Source organism: Struthio camelus, chromosome 5 (assembly GCF_040807025.1).
Source record: "Struthio camelus isolate bStrCam1 chromosome 5, bStrCam1.hap1, whole genome shotgun sequence".
Classification (NCBI taxonomy): Eukaryota; Metazoa; Chordata; class Aves; order Struthioniformes; family Struthionidae; genus Struthio; species Struthio camelus.
Window position 1 is genome coordinate 33,389,180 of NC_090946.1, and position 20,683 is coordinate 33,409,862.

Sequence of the window (20,683 nt, forward strand, 5' to 3'; positions counted from 1 at the left end):
GCCAGTTGCAAAAAAGTTAAAAATGCTAAATGCAGCTCTTATTGATGCCCGTATGTCCAAGCTTTAAGAAGCCATTCTCTATAATTTTTTATTATAACAATTGCTAATATTTTTCTTCTCATTAAAAATGATTAAATCTTTTTATACTGATATATACATGGGAACACAAATGACAAATAAGCGTAAGTTAGATTTTAATCTCTTCCAGGGCAGATTGTCTTTTACCTTTTATTTGTATACTGCAAAACACATAGTTCATAACATAAGCAGTGATTGAACATTAAAAAAAAAAAAGAACCAAAATAACTATGAATAAATTCCACGATTTGACTCAAATCAGGACAAAAGCTGGAAAAAGCCACAAGTCTGACTAAAGACAGCATGCATCATGAGAAAAGACTTCTACTCGTTGCCAATAGAATGCATGATATTCAATGACATATTCTTTATACAGGTGCTTTAAGAAAGGACTTGGGATGAAAATAAATACTTGTCAAAAACACAAGTCCCTTGTCTAATTGATATGGTTCATTGATTCAACAATTACATAATTTACATCAAGAGAGAAAACATTTCTACTTTATATTTGTAAAGACACCTTCTTAAGGCACTGGACAGAGATTTAGGGGGTTAAAATTAGCTTTATCCAAGTTTTACACTTTCAAACGTAAGTCAGAGGTAAAAAATACCTGGGAATAACTTCTTGTCCTTTGCCTATACTTTCCATCAAAAAGAGATTTTGCAAAATGCAGAATGATAATAAATCAAAATTAGGCTGTGGGAAGCCGCTGGTGATGTGCTGGGTAACAGTAAGACATTTCTTTTACAGAGCTACCTGGCTAGGAGCCTTGCACGCATGTCTCCTCGGTTACCTCCCCCTTCTCTCGGCTTCCCAGCTCTGTCTCCGCCGCTGGGGGCTTCCCACTCTTTATGTCCCACCAGTCCCTGTTACCCCTTAATCTGATTTTCTTTCTCTTCTGCCCTTGATGATTAAAAATCTCCCCGCGCCCCTCATCACTCTTGGTCTTCCTCCTATCCCTCCACTCCGTGGCAGTGTCGGCCAGTCTTACACTTTCCCACTCAGCATTTCCTTGCCACGACCCCCGTTCTGCCCACCTGTACTTCCCTAGCTAGCCTCCAAACTCCTCTCTTACACGTGCAGTCTCGTTCTGGAGCTCCTGCATTTGAATCAGACTGCAAACCACCTCACACTGTCGTGGTATTAACATACAGATCACTGACACCAAGCAGGGCAATTAAAGAAAACCAAACTAAACAAAAGAACGTAACACAACAGGGGAGAAGACAGGAGGAGAGGTGGATCAACAAAGTTTTTCCAGTATGAGCAAAACAACACATGTTCCCCCTCACCCGTATTCCAAATAGCTGAATCACGTTGTTTTTCCAAACAATGCAGCCTGAGACACCAGGCACGGAAAATTTTGTTGTGAATGATTCAAACCTGGCAAAAACACGAGCAAGTGAAAGCAAATGTACTGCCAACACAGTGAAAGGAACAACCCTACCTGCAGTGGAAGGGGAAGACCACTGTTCCTACTGGTATCCATATCATATAAGCACATTAAGGACCTGTGGTGATCCGGGACAGCAATGGTCCACAGCAAGTACACCCTAGAAAGCTTTCTCAGGTACAGATCTGCCAGTAAGTGCTGTCACTGAATAGACCTCAGGATAGCTGGTCTGTACACTCGAACACATGTTTTAAATATGCTGATTAACTATTATCTCCATTAGCTCTAAGCCACAAGGTGCTTATAGCCCATATAAGAATGCATGAATTATTCTTGTCAAGCTTCTGTTCATTAGAAAGAAAAGAAAAAAAACATGACAAACAAGGTGCACTTCTCATCTGAATTTGCACAAGAGCATTTCAATAGCTTACAAACACTGCAAAACTCTGAGATTCCTGAATTGCTGTATTAATATTTGCCAGGTAGGTAAGAAAATATTTTAAATTAATCTAGTAGCGCATAAGGTGTGGGGAAAACTAAGGAGTTACGGCTGTTGGTAGGACATCATGGATTTTCTGAAAGGAAATCTTGGGATATTTTTAGTTCATCCCTTTGCTAGTACTACAAGATCAAGAAACAAGCTTCCATCCATGTTTTGAGTAATAAAATAGAAACTGTAACAGGAAAAAATAACTAAAAAACATTGGAAACTTAAAAGCTAAGCTACAGCTGGAACTGAAGCTACAGCTCCATAGGCCAGTTTATGAGAGCTGTAACGTAGCTGCTGTATGTTGGTGGCAAAACAGCGTGTTTCAGCAAGCTCTGCAATCGCACCAGGCTAGTCCTTACAGCAGACACGGCGAGAGCACGTGCAAGCAGTTCAACGATATGAATGAAAGCGCTGACCTGCTCTGATTATAGTTACTTCAAAAAAATGGTCAAGCATGATTTAGATCACAAACAGTATATTATTAGCTTGCACCTCCAGGTCCGTAATGCTGATTTTTTCCCCCCATCTTTTAGCACAGAGTAATTAGCATGCAGGATACTTCAATTACCTGGCCACGATGGGATGGATAAATGAAGTGACTGATAAATAGTATTGGCAATACAGTATACTGAAGTGGTATAAGTTTTATCTTAACTCTAACTGGTAGTCAGCTTACTATGGAAATACAGGTACACAAAAAATTCTCACATTTACATCAAGGATAGGGATGCAGCAAATGCCCTAATTTACTTGGAGCAAAAACGGGAAGGACAGAAGGGGATGATCTACCTCACATCCATGCAAGTGTTAATACACATTAGAAAAAAGTCATACGGAGAGATTTCTACTGAGCCATATTCTGCTATTGCGGAGTACTTTCTATCAGCAAAATCTATTACGGTCTCCCGTCCCAAAGGGACTTTAGGCTAGGTGTAACATCAACTATGCAAGTACTGATTATTGACTTAATGGAGCCCAGTAATTGGCCAGGATGAAGCACATCTCTTCAAAGATAGCTAACAAAAGCTTACGCGCTTAATTGGGAAACACATACAAGGCTTTCCATGGCCTTTATACCTAAGAGAATGCCATTCTAATACGAATTCTGTTAGGCAGTGAAAAGGTGAAAAGCAGGATAGCCCCATCCCAGGCAGAGATGTGTACCAGGACTGTGTGGGCTGCCTGAATTAAATGGCACCCCCTCGAATGGGGGTTCAGCCCAGACTGGTTTCCCTTCTTTATGATCCTGTAAACCCATACTTACGTTAATGAGCATTATTCTTTAGGATGAACTATGGTAAGACGTACTTTTCTCCTCTTTGGTAAAATTACACTACATGAACTGGACAAAGGATACTAGATACAAAATGAAACTTCGGTCCCCTTTTTCATTAATATAAATAAAGTTTTGGCAGACTTTGAAAGCCACACACAAATTTCTCCATGTTTGGATACCTCTAACTTCTTCTCTTAAAGAAAAGCGCAGTTTTTACACCATGAGTTTTGTGCGCAGCAATTTCAAAAGAAATCTTTTAGATTTCTGAGGAAACAACATAATGGACATTACTCAGAGGAATCCAAGGTGCAGCTACAACAGCCCTCATTATGTGCATGAGATGCTTCAGCGTTCCTTGCTACTGATTACATGAGTAAACATTTTTAGTTTGCAAAATCCTATTAACTCAAGGGGATTTTGCATAATTTTATAACAGCTCCATTTGTGGTGTCTGATCGACTGGGTTAGCAAAATAAAGACAGATGGCAAAGAATTAATTCTAATGCTGCTTTATTGCAATGCTGCCATTATAATTTTCTCCACCCACTGCATTTGTAAAAACTAGAACTTTTCCTACATTCCCTATGACTAAAAGTAAGACACCACACAGTAAAAAGATAGCAAGTTTTTGGTTTTTTTAAATGTAAATCTAGAAAACAAAGCCAACCTAATTGTCAATACTAGGAGGAGAAGAGCAACAGATAGAGTCCAAACATTAGCAGTGTTAACATATAATAAATGATAACGAACAGAAAGATTCTATAGCAGCAGGACATAGGCCACTGGTCAGTAAGTGCACTTCCACAGCTAAACTCTCCTCCCAAGATTATTTTTTCCGCCTTCTATGCTTTCTTCCTATCCTGCTTTTATTTGGTTTGGGCCAGTCATCCCTCATTTCATGAAGCCTTACAACCATCAGCAACAGCTGTTACAAAGATTTTCTTTTCTACCTTCCCTGTATTTTCCTGTTCTTCTAAGGGGAACTGCCATAGTCAGTACAAAGAGGAAGACAAATGGAAATTATTCCCTCCCCACATAAAATCCTAAAGTAAAAGGAAAAGGGAATCGCCAAGAAATAAAGGAATAAAATAATCTAACTCTCAAAAGAAAGAGACTACACTGGAACCTATCCCTCCAATTAATTAGTGGTTTCTCTTTTTCATTTTTTAATCAATCAATTTTCAAAAGTAACTTAATATTAGTTTGTCTCAATCAATTATTATTATTTTGTCCTCCATAATTCTAATGCATAGAGCTAAATATTATCTAGTACTTAGAAATTCGGGCTTAGTATATTTAGAGGGCAAACTATTAGCAGTCCAAAAATGATACCCTATATTATTAATGCATTTTTCCCCAATTGTGGGAAACGGTCCCAAGAGAGAACAATGAATTTTGGCCGCAATTTGCCAGCAGAACTCAACCTCTTCAGAAGCACAACTTATGCCTGGAAAACCTCCAAAACATGGATCTAACGCAACTGATAAAAATCTCAGCCAAATGATTCTACAAGAGCCTGAAACTTAGAGATGTGATCTACCCATAAACTTTGAGGAATCAACTCAGAGACCCACATGGACACAGTTCATATTCTAACTATTTCACTTGTCAAAGCATGAAAGAAAAGATAGGCTTTTTTGAATTCCAGCATTATCCAAAATGGAGTAAGGATGTAATGGGAATGATATAATAACATGCAAAAGTAAAAAAGGATTTCTTTTTGTTGAAAGAGTACTCGCTTTTGGGAAATAGTCCCTTCATGTTTCTCAACATGACAGTTCCTTTATATGGTACTATGCCATCATTCTCTCAAAAATACTGTTTTCTGTAACTAGAGTAGAATTCTTTTTATTACTTTTTCTTAAAATATTACAGCTTTCATCCCTATTTCTCATACATCAGGCTGCATTATGAATGCTCCACTGAAATCCAGATTAACTGAGATTGCATCAGAAATAAGAGCTTAAGGTTATCACAAGCTACCTGACATCTCTTTCAACAATATTCTTATATTTGAAAAGCCTAATTAAAAATTCCAAAGTATTTTAACATGAAAAAATGGTGAAAAAATCTAGTAAGTTTTTCCTAATCCAAAGAAAGATTTCATTTTCTTTTGGTACTACAGATGATAGCCTCAACTTTCACCACTAGCAGTGCATTCAATCAACTCCATCCCTGAAACATATCCCAGATCTTTGGCCTCATATCTCACTACAAAGTAAACGAAGGCCAAGTCAACAAGAACTTAAGGAAGCCGTAGCTGGCTAGCCACCCTTGGCACATCTATATTAGACCAGTGATAATCATAAAGTAAGGTAGGTACAACCCCAGGACATCAATTATCTCAAGTTTTGTCATCAACAGCTCGCACAATTGTCACACTCAAGGACAGCGTCAGCAGATCAGCTAAGGGGGCCTGAAATTTCCTCCCATTCCTGAAGAGGTTCATTCTGGTGCAGAATGAACAATACAACAATATTTTATCCTTTCCACCTTAAAAATTAAGTCTGAAATGTTTTCAGTGGTGGGTTCATGGTAAAGAAATGAATCCAAATTACAAAGTTTGCATTTAATCTAAATGAATCTAAAATGGGACAACAGGTGGTTATTCCAGTCCATCTTCACTGTATTATACAGAAGCCACATTTTTCGCAGTGACAGTTATCTTACTCTACAGCTATTTTCAGCCTTGTGCAGTGCAACCTCTCCACAAAAAGTAAGTCCAGATGTCAAAGAAAAGTAAGAGATTTTCTTGTCATATTTTTGGGGGAAGGAGAGGGAGTGGTTTTGGGGTTTTTTTGTTTGTTTGTTTGTTTGTTTTTACCTGAAATGGCGACTGACTGTTATAATTCTTAATCTCCTTGTTGGCTCCTCGGAACAGCAGCACTCTTGCACAGCTCTCCTGAAAATTGTAGAAGGGTAAACCTGTTAATTACAGTCTTTAGTTATTAAAGAGATACTATGGCCATAAGATGTGTTGCTGTTTGGCACATATTTCCCAAGATAAGAACAGCAATGATAAAAGAAAAAAAAAAAAGAATTTGACGCTCATGTGGTAATAGTAATGTTTACAGTAAACAGTACCTGTGATGAATGAGCCTGTAGCCTACTGCTAAAAAGTAAACCAAGTTTTACTGCTTGCATGCACTTGTTCTCATTTTTTCACCTATTGCCAATGCTAAAGATTTAAATACATGCAATACTAATTTATTTTATTTTTTTAAGAGCATTTTCAGGCAAATTTTTGGGCTGGCTATACATGCTGTACTGACTAGTCTTGACTTCTGTCTCTTCCCTAAGAAATACTAACAGTTGCAACACAAATCCAACACAGTTTTACTTCTCTTTACAATGAGAGAAAAGCATGAGTTCAAGTCCTCAGAATCGATAAAATCTGCAAATGAAATCCTTTAAGATCAATTTATTTTTGGATTGATGTGCTGTATTGCTTAAGACACTAGTCTGTACTGTTGTAAAATATGACTGGCTATAATATGCTAGAAATCCTCTACAGTTCTAGCATATTTCTCAGAATACTCAACTTTTTCATGATCCGTATATAGCACTATTTCCTGTACGTCATCTTTAATGTTCACCTTAGGACCTTATGTAGGCCTTATTTCAAAGTGTATTTATATGTCCTTGTCATAAACTTTTCTATTAATTTGATTGTACTTTTCATATCTCTGGTCACCTTATGTTACGGAGTTCCGGCGAATAAGATATTTCAATGTGCTACCTTTCATTTCTAACAGCAAATGCCATTAGAGAAAGATTGCTAGAGAAAAGCAGTGATATAATTTAACTATTTTAGTGACATAAATGAAGCTTATTTATTAGGTTCTGAGTCACAAGTGACCATGCAGAGATTATCATTAGTTTTCCTCGTTGTGTTTTCCAATTTATCATGCCAGATTCTTGACCCCATTAAGTCTCCCTCATCACAGGGTTGTCCTAAATACATCTGGGAAGGAGGCCATCCTACCCCTTCACCAAGATTTAATACTCCAAAAGATGGTCTCTTGTGCCCACACTTCCTGTTCTGCGTAACAGACTAAAACAACAGAATGGGTCATATCTCAAGACAGGATATTAGCAATCATCATAAAGATCGTAATTTTGTAATGATATACAATTAACTGATATAGGCTCATCTGCTTGCACTGAAATCTGCACCTTAGGTGTGCTCTTTGTAGCTCTAAATGGGGAAAGACCTGAACCAATGTGTAAGAAGTTGTAACGTTTTTCTAAATTTTTTGTGTTCTTTATTACTAATCATCCGGGGAGAAGTAAATGTGCTGCAGTCTAAATGAAGACCTCCGGAGGAAAAGAGTTACTTTTCCAAAAAGTCCTTCTTGACTGATTGTGGAGTGATTCTAGGCTTGGACACTATATTATATTCCCATAATAATCACATTCCACTAGGCACTGCCTAGTAAACATACTGGAAATATTAATAAAACCTGTTAGAATTAAAATGCTCAATTTTGTATCAATCTAGGACTTGGAGATATAAACGGTATTAAGAAACATACTGTATTTTATTGCCTGATTATTCATTTGGTTATCAAGATTTGTGGTTTAGCATAAGTTACACATTTTAAAATTTTGCACTTGATCTGCTAATGTAGCTTTAACGGTTGTATGCAGTACAACAAAAACCATGCAAAAATCAGGGAGAATAAGTAAAAAAGCCACTACCAAAAATGATTTGAATGGCTGTTGTTGTTGTTGTTGTCAATTTACTGGAAACAAGGATGGCCTTGATGTTCCACACTTTAGAGCTCTTGCTGTTAAGGTGCTTCCAATCAATGCCACAACTCCTACTTGGACACAGCACAGCTCTTAAAGCTAGTAACTTCTGATGTTGAGAGCTTAGTATTGTTCATTCATTATATCATACATACCCTGAAGATGCAGTAGCTTTTAAGCCTTCATAGGATTTGACAAAGAATTCAAAGAATTTTACAAAGAAGTGTGGACTTGTCAGCAGGTGAGGTTCAATTTCTTGTCCACGAGCGCTAAGTAACTGATTCACTAGTACAAGAGTACTCATAGAGAATCTAATCCATTATCTGAAAGAAGGCGTGCTTCATCCCAGCACTTTTATTTGCAAAATATAGAGTAATAAAATCTGTCTAGATTTCATTGAGTGACTGAAGGGCCACAAAGAAACTTAAAAAACAAGAACGTATTCAGATCAGCACGTCGCTGACGTTCACAAAGACAGAATTACTGACTTACAAAGCATTCCGAGAAAATTCCCCAGGGAAGAATGGAAGGGAAAAATCAAATGGGTAATGACTCCATCTACAGGAATCAAGAGGTAGAAAGGATACTGCTCTCCTTCCCATTCTCTCCATCCAGAAAAGGTCAACCCAGGTCCTTCTGTCTCAGCTAATAACACCCTTCAAGCAAAGGGATACTGAAAAAAAATCAGAGATCATCGTTCACAGCACCCTGAGAAAAATTAGTAACTTTTTATTTTTACATTTCCCTGATTAAAGGAAACAGAATCATGGTATTGTGGTCAACAAGATGTAAAACTCCCTGTCACAAAGTCAAACCTAGCAACTATAAAAATATTTGAAAATTTTTAGATGAAATTTCAATGCAAGACTTTAGGTGTTGTATAGAATAATTTTTTTCCACTGTGGTCAGGAGAAAAACACATCTCTACCTGAAAAATACAGTATCGCACAAGATTATTCCAATTTCTGCATCATACTGTGCAACCCTGGCTAAAAGCATATGACCTTATAAACATCTGTAGTCATGAAAATACTGCAGTAAAAGGGTAAAAATTAGAGATGAGCTCAAGTTGTTGAGTTCATACGTGGATTATAGTCCAAACTTGAAAATTCTTAGTCAGCAAAAGTAATATTAATGAAATTTAAGTAAATACTTTTTAAAGTATTTTTTCAACAGAAATTACCATGGATGCATGCTTATAGTTACCTGCGTTAAGTTGTGCTGATGTGACACCTACACATGAAAATTTTTGTTGACGTGAAGGTGAACTTCATTTCTCTGCAAAGCTCTCTAGAAACTTTGATAACTGCCAACTTACAAAAGCTTTGTTTACCTACAGTCACAGAAGTGATCCGAGTTACGCACAGAGACCTTTCCAAACCTTAATTTGATGTAGATACTTAACAGCCACAGGCCTGTTGAAGTCACCTGGTACACAGCGAGCAGCAAGCAGCCCACACAGAAAATGCTCCCACTGATAGGCTGAACACTTCAATCAACAATCAGCATTGATGGGAAAGAGCTGCAAGGCTGGATTGTTATAAACTGATAATCAATTGTGACACATACATCAAGTCAACAGTCTTGAAAAACATCAAATTATTCCCAAAATTCTCTTTCCAAAGTAGTCAAGGATATTTTAGATAAATTAAAGGAATCTGCTTTGACAAGGCTTTTCAGCTGAGATGGTAATTAATTAGGAAGCAGATGCTTTAACAGATGTTTCACTAGTTACAATCATGTCTCATGACTTGTGTTTTTCTAATTCAACGTAATATTGTATGTGCTGTGTTTTAACATAGTTGTAAAACTCATTCCCTCTCTGTCCCATCCGTGCAAAGAGTATAAAGTACCATCACATCAAAACGGTTCTATTATTTGCAAATGACTACACAAGCTGTACACAGCAGAGCATCAGATATCTGTATAATATTCAGATATATTTTCACACTATTTTCCAGGTACTTCTTATTTAATTCCAATTTAAGTTTTGGCAAAATAGCAAGAATTTCTGAGTAGGAAACACGTACTTAGATATGACAGCAAAAAAAATGTAATCCAGTAATGCGTTGTGCTGTTTTCTTTTCAAATTAAAAGTATAATCTTGCTATTTACAATAGGCAGCTTTATTTGTAATCAGTCACTAAAACACCAATAAAATAAAATAAATTTTAATTAGGCCCTTTCTAGTTATTTTTAAAAACTGTTTAAAAGCTGTAATAATAAAAAGCCAAATTTTTCTTTAGTGTAACTTACCTCTGTAGTTTCATACTAGCAGGAAACTCATCCCAAAACACATTTATTAATTAATTGAGGAAGCTACAGCTCAGGAAAATCTAGCATCTAACCAGGAAACTTCTTCAACAGAATGAAAAAAGCCATTTTTTGCATGGATTGATATTAAAGATTTAAAGTTGATTTATACCTCGATTATGCCTTTTTTCTTGGCTCCATGTAACTCTCTTTCAGCACTGGTTTCCAGTCTCCACTGGACTGGACTCCCCAGACCCATCGTCCTGCCGAGGAGAGACACCCCTCCCACTTAACGGCACAGAAAGGACACAGCCTGTGACCCCGGCCACCCTTCGCGGTAAGGTCTAGACCGTAGCTGCCAGCGGGAACCTTTAGGTCACACGTTATGATCCCCTTGTGTCGGACTTGCAGTCAAATCAGTGCGGTAGCGGTGCAGAAGAGCATCGGCTCACCTGGTTGTAAAGGGCGCAGATATGCAGCGCTGTATTTCCCGACGCGTTCTGCGCGCCCATGTCGGCTCCATAGAAGAGCAGGTGCTCTAGATGCTGGACGTGCCCATACCGACAGGCCTGTAAAGAGGTGCATTCACACTTCTGGTTATTATACAACCTAGCTGTAGCATGTAAAAATTCCAGGTAAGCGATTTTTATGTTACTTAGGCCCTATTTTTTAGAACCACACCTAGGTTAGACAGGAGGCCTAAAGCCTAGATCTGTATACCTACCTGTAAACTTAATGTTCTTCACGTGCAGCAAGTATTTGAGGAAGTGCAATGGAAAATATCGAGAAAATATCAAGTTTGCTACTCTTCATTCATTAATACTTGCAATTGTTAAATGGGACAAGTAATTGACGGAACACTAATTTTTCATCCTGCAAACTGGTGGAAAGTTGTCCACTAGATGGCACTGAAGATGATCAGATTTCTGAAGCCTGCTTTTAAGGTGTGCAAACAGTTTGGGGAAATCTGGACAAAACAGTTCAAATAATAAACTTCTAGATTCTGTGATGTCAGCAGAAGCACAGTATACACAGGCCATTGATCCAAAAGAGGGAAAAATCATCAGATGATCCTGTCAGTCACACAGATAAAAATCTTAGACCTCAAATAGTTGGAAATAAACCTTTACGGAAGGAGAGTCCGCTGAAATTCGAAACGTTCTTGATTAGCAAATAAATTCAAAGAAAATAACAGTATTCCCACTCACCAGTCTTATCTACTTGTCTCCTTCCTTCCTTATAGCACACCAAATGAGCATCTCCCAATCTGTAACGTTTTTATCTTCATACCATCTGAGATGAGTATTGTTTCTATTTAATAATAAGGAATTTAAACTAAGAGATACGGACACGAAAAACTATTCGCTCTGCTTTAGGTACCTACTTACTACTGACTTCAGGAGGAGTTAGATCACCTACACATCCTTGCAATTTGGATCAAAAGAATTTAAGAACTGAAGTGTATTGCCCAATGCGCAAATTAAATCTGAGACACACCTAGGAATGAACTTGATTTTCCAAATCCCAGACTAGTATCCTAACCACTTCATCTTTTCTTCCTCTAATTTTAGATTTCAATACACAGAAAAAATAATATTTATTAACTAGCTCGTTCATTTATGAATTATTTGCCAAAAAATGGAAACATTACATTAGTTGAGAATAGTACAGGAATATTTTAATATTAGGCACCACAAAGACATCATCCAACAGTGAGCAAAAGGATCAAATGAGACCAAACCACACCTGTGCTCCTGGTTGTGGGAGAAATTAGAGCAGATGCGCAATTAGCAGCTGAGTTACCAGTTCTGCCTAGTCTCTGAAAGTCAATCAACAGCTAGATATGAATGTGCAGGTGTAATTACTAATATATCTCCTAAAACGCAACAACTTAATGCCAACTCTCTATTCTTACTGCAATAAGCTTGGACTAAAACCAGGACCCTTCCCTTGCTGATTTTCTTCCTTTGCTGGAGCTCACTCAGTTTACCGCAAGTCACCGGCAACACCCAGCGCATAGGGGGGATACGGAGGGGGACATATCTCCCTTAAGCACAGCAGCCTGCACGTTAGATGAGCTGTCTAACCCCTTCACCAGGGCTCCCCTCTATAGTCCACGGGAAGAGGGAGGTATCTCCAGGGCATATTCATTTTATTCCTCTTCCATCACAGCACGAACCGCCACCAGAACGCCTTTCCTTCCTCCATTTACTAAAAGGGTAACAAAGAGCCTGAACTCCTACAGGTAAAGACTGTGCTAGCAAGATGAAAAATACACTTGTGACCAAGTGCTTCCTTGACACGCAAGATAACTTTGCCTTCTTCACAGCAACAGATGGGACTGTAGCACATCACCATCTTTCACACTTCACTGAGGAATGCTTATACCATTGATTACTGAGAACAGACTGCCCATAATCCAGATGTAAACTTTGGTGATTTATTTAGAATTAAATCAATAAAGTGGTTTTGGAAAGTTCAGTTTCATTATGGGAAGTAATCAGCATAAGTATATTTGGTTCAGTTTTCAAAAGAGGAAATTTTTCTCTGTATTTTTGGGGAATCCAGATGGGATAAGTCTTTGATCGATACTATAGTCACTTCTGTTTCTAATGGGATCAACAGAAACGATGGTAGTAAATTAATTCTTTTCATTTACAACTAGAGATGGATCCAAACAATCTAGATCTGAACACCCTTGCACACTTAAAAAGCTCAGATCCACTCCCAAACCTTGGCATTAAAGCCATTCACCTTTTTTCAAAGAAAAGAAGAAAAGAGGTTATATACTAACATGACAAGTGTAAACGAAAGAAAATGAACCTAGTTATTTGTCAGATAACCTAAGCAGCCTTGTAAGGACGATTACTCTTACTAGTATTCATCCAATCACGCTATATCAGATCATTTTTGTGAAAACTCAGTAATTCCTCTATACAGAGGAAAGGCAGAAAACAGCTGCAATGACGTTAGGACTGCTAGAATTTTCAGACTTTACAAACTACTGAGTTTATCACCATGCACATACAAATTAATAAAGTGTACTTTTATACAAGCATTATATAGCATTCATACCTTTCTGGAGAACACCATATAAACACTTCAGAGAAAGGTTTTGTTTAGAAAGCTTCTTACCAAGTACTATAGATCTTTTGCAGAGATATGATGAAGGCCTTCGACATGGAAGGAAGGTAATCTTCCTGACAGTTAGGGTGAAGCTGAGGGAGAGGCCAGTGCCTGATGAGCACCTGGCACCACAGCTGACTCAGGATATCCCGAGAACCACAAACTCCAAAAGATTCCTTTTTTTTTTTTTTTTTAAAGTCACTTTTCCTCACAGAACACATACTACCATCCTTACCCACCCCTTAAATTTGTAAGAGAGGGGAGGAAGACCCATGTACAAAGAACAAAATAAAAACTCCAATTGTGAATGAGTTCAACACCCCTCAGTACAACATAGTGAAGGATCCTAGCAGCAGGACCTTGAATCCAAATCTTCACTGTAAAGTTCACCACAGACAAAGGACAAAGTCCATCTGACAAAGACACGAGAAGCATTACCAGGGAAACTAAAACCGGCATCTAACAAAAAGATCAAGTTATGCGTTTCTACTGCAGGGCCACTGAGAGAACGCTCAACTTCAAACTTCCAGGGATCCATTACCTAAACATGGGTAGCTGCCAGCTAGAGCTGCAAATTCTGCAGCAAAATCCATAGTAACCACAGGATTTCAGTGTTAAAAAATTCCACTGGAACAGCTTTGACTTTTAATTCACCACAGCAGGACACAAAGTAATAAGCAAACAGAAAAAGGAAGTAGCTCCGTATGCGTATGTGCATGGACTAAACGTAGCCGAATGGCCTTTAAAATACTGTTTAACAACAGAATATATTAAATACATTTTCTGTACTATAACATAATAGAAAAAGTAAATTTTCTGATATGGCTTCAACTGACAAAACGTCATCTCTCCCACCTGATGAATTTCTTGCCATCCATTTTCATCTTTGCAGCTGACTGTAGCGTGTTCATGAAGCAACAGCTCGCAGCAATAAGGATCCCCTCCCACGACAGCAGTGTGGTACAGTGGTGTCAGGCCACAGCTGTCTTTATAGTTAGGAGATGCTCCAAGCTCTAAAAGGGTCTGAAAGCAATTACAGATTGTGAAAAATTGTATTTTGGAGGGATTTCTAGCTGAAAAAGAACTTCTGTAACTGAGTAAGTATTTACTAGGTTGATGTTTCCCACAATTATATTTATTGCTTACTTATTTATAAGCTGATAGAATGGGCAGTGGCAGAGATTAAGTTAAGCAAGGAACGACCTCGGAAAAATAAGGATTTAAAGGAATCTACAGGGCTAGCACAGAAATGATGAATGACCATGTCCAATTTCCATCCTGCCATTAAGGTTCAGGGCTGGCATTCTGAAAATGTCCCCATCACCTCAGGAACACATTTGCCTCTTCAGTTACAAGATGCTTTATCAAAAATGTCATGTAACTTGAAAATTTGTCAGAAGGAAATAAGCAAATGCCATAAACACACAATCTACTCTCTAATATCAAGGTGATTTTAAAACACCAGTTAGAATACAAAGAACACAGAAAAGGTGGTGTTAAGACACAGTGTGGAAACCGTGCTATTGGCATTTGCTCTCAAAGACAGATAAGCAACAGTAATGCTATTCCTATTTCCTCAGAGAGATCTTCCCCAATCTGTCAATGAAAAAGGTTAAATTTCAGCACTTTTTCTTCCAACCGAAAAAATCAGCTTCAGAAACAAAAAGGCCTTTTATTAAAAGCAAATCCTAAGAGTTGAAAGCCACAAGAAAGCACTAGAACAGACACGTATTACAGGATCCACTAGGGACAATAAGACAATTAAATGAAAGCATTCTCCTCTACATATTCTTCTGTATAAAATAACGTATAATCTACCAGTGAAAGCATTTACCTTGAGGGTTACTTGGTTCTTGGCTCTAGCTGCTTTGTGCAGAGCTGTCATTCCATCTTTGGCTCTGAAGTCTAAATGCGCTCCTCCATTTTTCAGAGCTTTTATCACTTCTACAGTATTGTCAAGCTGAACTGCCAAAGTTAGTGGAGTCTCTAAAGAAGAGAAAAACATGCACAAGGAAAAGATGAGTAAATTTGTAAAATAAAGACCATTTGCTTTGCAAACTTTAAAAAAAAATTAAGTTAAAAACACTACTCAAAGAAAATGATAAATTTTAAATGTATCCCCCTGGACAACAAAACCATGCAGATTCTGTTACCCTAAGACTATAAAGGTAACAGAAAGAATAGGTGAGATATAACCTGTTATATCACTTTATGTTGAACAAGCCCGAGGTACTACTATGCTGCAAGTTTTATTGTTCTGACCTCCACTTTCCAGGTCGTGATAGTTGGGATCCAGTCCTCGGTCTAACATCTTTGTGATTTTTTCCACTGAGAGATGATGGACATGATCCATAAATTTTCTCAAATTGGCCTGAAACAAGCAGTGACAAATGAATTACCCTCTGATTGTAAAAAGATAGTTTTGCTTGAAAGTAAAATCTTCTGTCAGTATGTATCTATTGCTGTCACTGGCCCGGGGCGTAATGAACTCCTCCTTACTGCCAGTTTCTCAGACATGTCACTTCACTAAGTAGGCACCTGCTAACCTCCCCAGTAAACCGGGCATACCTTTGTATGAAGCTTAGCCAGCTGTTTTTCATCAAGATTGAACTGTTTGTACACTCTCTTCTTGTACCGAAACTGACAGAGAAACAAAAAGAACAAATTAAAAGGCCATGTTTTAGTTAAAAAAATAAGCGTTAAAGAAGTCTCAAACCTTACCAGAATGCATCATCCATTAATGGTGATGCAGATTTCAGCAGAGTTCGAAAAAACCTTAGTATTTCATTCAGAATGTGTACTGATATTCAGCATTATGCTTAATATAGTGCCATTAGAGTTTTACAGCTCATGTAAGCAAAATCCGTACCTTGTATAAATACACAGAACTCGGAGGAGGTGTCGGGGAAGTGAGTTCAGCCTCTGCAACCTACACAAGTAAGCCTTTCCCCAAGGGTATGCCTGCACTTTCATTTCTAGTCCCAAACAGAAAGAAGAACTGGAAAGGCCTGTATTTCAAAATATCAGCTTAGCTTGCTTGAAATTCAGGGTGGGAGGGAGGAATTCCTGAAAAATCCTTTAATCTACATAGGCAGAATTTACAGATGGAAATTGCTCTCCTCTAATGTTGAACAGAACCAGCCCTGCGAATGAGGTGCACAGGACTGCCTCTTTTTCGGCTGAAACTCATTCAACGTTTTATTCTGAGCCATTTGCTACCCTATTGCTGCAACAGAAAGATCTATGGTAAAATCACGGGCTTTACATAGTTGTAATTTACTATTACCTAATATATCCCCATTTGCAGCCAGCCAGGAAGCTGAAAGGCTCCTCTTTGATTCCCTGGCTTTGACTGAACAGAGGCTCTGCCGCCAGGCCTGTCCCCACACCCTACCCCATCCATGCGTTGCCTCTCCGGAGGTACCTCCGACCTCCCACAACCCCTTCCTGCGCAGCACGGGCAGCGGGTTGCAATGCCTTGCTGCAGCGCGGGAGGCATATGCAACGGCGCATATGGTACACAAACTGCTCCCACAAAATAAATAAAGCAAGAAACTTCTTCGAGGATGCTCGCCCCTCTTCTCTCCCACAGAGGCGCAATCTGCTTGTGATCCCACCCTCCACGTTACAAACTTTTCCAGCAGGTAGGATGTGCTCCCCACCACTACAGGTAACAGCTGGCAAAGGGAAGGGGAAGCACTTCGCCTGTCTCTCAGGACAAAGCCTTCTCACCATTTGGCCCATAATTTTTTTTTTAATGATACAGGAAAATGAAAAATGTTTTAAAATTCTGCACTTACTGCATCTCTGTTTTAAAGTATTTGTTTTTACAATATTCCTGTTTCACTAAGAATCTACCATAGTTGCGAGCATGCTACAGCTTCCTCTAAGCTAGTCATTACAGGTTATGAACAAAGCCAAAAATAAACCTCTGTTTACTAGGTAGAATTCAAAGAATGCAACACATTTGTTGGACAAGGAGACTGTATTGCATGAGGCTTTAGTATCAGCTTTTCAACAGAACGCTTTTAACCCTTGAATTGCAATCCTTTATCTGTAACACGAAGAATTCTGCTAGCAAACAGTGAACACCGGTCAAAAAGAATTCTATAACAAACACGACACAAAAAATAAGGTGGTTATTTAATTTGTTTACGGCTATAATATGGACATCAGTGACTCTCAGAAATAATCCATTAGAAAAGCTAAGACTCAAAAATTTCTCTTGACCCTCGTTTTTCTTACTTTGATCTGTGTTATACTGAGGTAAACCTATTAACTGCAGATTATTACTGGGTGATGTACCACCATACAAGCAATACCAAAAGGAATCGGTACTAGTCTTGCGCCCAGCCTCCTGCTCTGCTCCGTGCCTGCCCAGCGCTACGGGACTTCTGCGCAGTTTATCCCCCAGCTGCACAGCCCCTCTTGCTTGCACAACAGACTTGCACAACAGGGAAACTCTGGAGACAGGTGACTACTTCACACATACACACACTTTCTCTTCCCTTAGTCCTTTCCCAGAAGACAGTCATAGACAGAGCGAGGAGGGAAGGGGGAAAAGAAAAAGAAAAAAAAAAAAAAAAAGGGCGAGGGGGATCTTAACCTAGACAGAAAGATCTTTGGGGGAGGAAGTAAAGGTAGCAATTTCTACCCTACTCTTGTAAACCAAGTTTAAACCAAAAGCTCAAATTAGAACATTTCTGTATTAAATCACCGATTGTTCTCCTGAGATACATCTCCCTTGCCCTTCAGCAGAGGAAAACCCTAAAACACAGTTTCCCAGAGGGTCTGATTCTTTGCAGCCTTCACAGGGATAACATGGAATAACTCCACCCAGCAAACACCAGCACATCTGTGAGCAAGGGCTCTAGTTCAGACTTGCTGACCACTACTTCCCAAATGCAATTTATGTACATGTAGAAGCCTCAAACACAGCTTACAATACGATTTGTACTAAAAAAATATAAATGTTTCAGATGTTAGAAATAAACATACCTCTAAGGAAGGAACTCCCTTATTCACTGGCTGTGGGTACTCCCTAAGAAGCCGTTCCTCATCCAAAAATTTCCCATCTCTACCATTGCTTGCAGGCTGGAACAGTCCATAATTCAGGACATCTTTCAAACTCTGATTCAAAGTGCATAAAATCCGTTGCTTTGCAACCCACACTGAAGCTTCAGGGTTAAATCTAATGCATTTCTGCAAAGAGAAATGATTAAAAATATGTAAAATAATGAAAAAAATTTAAACAGTATCTTACATTCCAAAACAGGCAATGCACAAGCACTACGAAAACATAGGACATTTCAAGTCCTTCTGCAGACGTGAGAGAGCATAATCCTTCAGAGTGTCTTTATGCTAAAGCTCTTTAAAAAGCTATGCTAAATCTCTTAAAAAAGCCAAGTGAAAGGGATGTTACAAGACGTTTACGTAGCCACTTGAATCAAGGCTGTTCTGATGCTCAGTGTGACCTGCAACAGCTCCACAAAACAAGTATTTAGGCAAGAGATCTAACTCAATTGAAATTATATTTACTTTAAGATAGGGTAAGTTTAAGAAAGGAACTATATGATGTGAAGCAGCAGAAGACCTGAACACCTAGAAAATCCAGTCCAGCCCAGTGTCGATGATACGATGACATCTCATCAACAGTGAAAAGCACAACCAGATTCTAAAGGACATGAAGGACTTCTGAATTACAACTATTTTTAACTGACCAAACATTGTGGTCAACCAGTCCTGTGTATACATTCACTTTATCAGTACAGAGATGACTGGCCAGTTTTGAATAACAAACTCCTCCTTGCTGAGGAGTCTGGCTCTGTTTCTGCGAATTAATCCTCCGACAGGAGGACTATCAGCAGACACTGATAATGAGATATCTCCTATTCATCGCTGGTGCCTAGCAGGAAACGCTACCACCGAAGCTGACACGGTATCATCTCACGCGGGCTTTTACTGAATAAGTACGGTAGGCTCATGAATATTGGGTCCTGTCCAGCTCTACTACACCTGCGGCCTGAATTATTAAAAATGCAACTCAGTTTGTCTTTCACAGGTCCCTGCATGAACTGCAGTTTTCAGATACAGCTCAAGTACTGACGTTAAGATATTTAGGGACGTGCAGGGGAAGAGGAAGAGCACTGGGCAAGGGAACGGCAGCTGGAGACATCGGAGCACGAAAGCAGAGACCGCAGCTGGAGGCACCCAGAAACACCCTGCTTGCTCTGCTGCTACGTTTCCCCTTCCTCATCAGTTGGCTTAACGCAGCACTGCGTCACCCAGCCGCTACCAGCTTCCACTCCACCGGTGCGGACCGTTTCTGCACTGATCGCAGCCTTTCCTTCCTGCCTCTTCTGGTTTTCCTTCCCCCAACTGCCTATTCTTTTCTTCTGTGCTTATAACATAATCTCCTCCATATTTATTTTAATGGTCTCAAACTTTCATTACAATATGTTCAAGAGATGCTGTGATGCAGGAAATAACAGGTTGTTTTAATCCTTTGTGGTCTTAAACATGAAAAACGTGTTCAAGGGATACAGTAGATTTAGTTATAATTAATGTTGACTAGGAAACAGTTTTCATTCCCATTACACTTCTTAAATCTGATAACAATACCAGTATTATATTTCTACCACATTAGCTAAAATATTTATAGGGTCCTCAATAGCGATATAAATGTGGAAACACTTTGAAACTAAAGCTTTTCATAGACTACTATATTCACATCCCTAGCTTTTCTACTGATTCGTAAGAAACAAAAATGCATTTACTTTAATAAACGTTTATCCCATTTACCTAATTACCAATACCTATTGGTAATTTATAATGAATTGATATCAATGAGTTAAAAACAAATCAATTTCTTACCAAAACACTAAATCAAATTGGGGAGAAAAGTGGTTATTTACACTTTCCGTCAACCCAGGCAGGACCTAAAGAGAGGCTGCTACCTATTTCTCAGAGGCAGCTGCTGAACAAGAGGATAAGAAGGACCAGTGAAATATTGCATAAAGCATATTTTATACCAGTTTGCCTCTGGACGCCCTCCCCCCTCAATGCTGCTTCTCTCCTGGACCGGTTTATCTGGCAGATGTCCCAGGAGAGAGACCACCACAGTTATGATCTCCATCAAGTAGACTAGTCCTACACCTTCTGCCATGCTTTCTACCACGAGGAAACCTCAGCTGAATCACAGCCAGGTCCCTACACAGATTTAGTTAAGAAACAAGAATTTACTGCACGTGCATTTTTCTATATCTAATTCTTTATATTTGCATTCCTACAGCCACAAGGACAGAGGACGCAAGT

General features: G+C 38.8%; 1 protein-coding gene across 2 annotated transcripts in view; it reads right to left on the bottom strand.

Moving 5' to 3' along the window:
* Positions 1 to 20,683, bottom strand: part of SHANK2 (SH3 and multiple ankyrin repeat domains 2) — a 339,001-nt gene that overhangs the window by 293,443 nt on the left and 24,875 nt on the right. For both annotated transcript variants that reach the window (XM_068945429.1, XM_068945428.1), the window contains exons 3-9: positions 18,368 to 18,571; positions 15,938 to 16,009; positions 15,632 to 15,740; positions 15,204 to 15,355; positions 14,225 to 14,392; positions 10,696 to 10,812; positions 6,063 to 6,140 (exon numbers count right to left, since the gene is read on the bottom strand). In XM_068945429.1, coding sequence (XP_068801530.1) covers positions 6,063 to 6,140; positions 10,696 to 10,812; positions 14,225 to 14,392; positions 15,204 to 15,355; positions 15,632 to 15,740; positions 15,938 to 16,009; positions 18,368 to 18,571 — 900 coding nt within the window. The remainder of the gene's footprint in view (positions 1 to 6,062; positions 6,141 to 10,695; positions 10,813 to 14,224; positions 14,393 to 15,203; positions 15,356 to 15,631; positions 15,741 to 15,937; positions 16,010 to 18,367; positions 18,572 to 20,683) is intronic.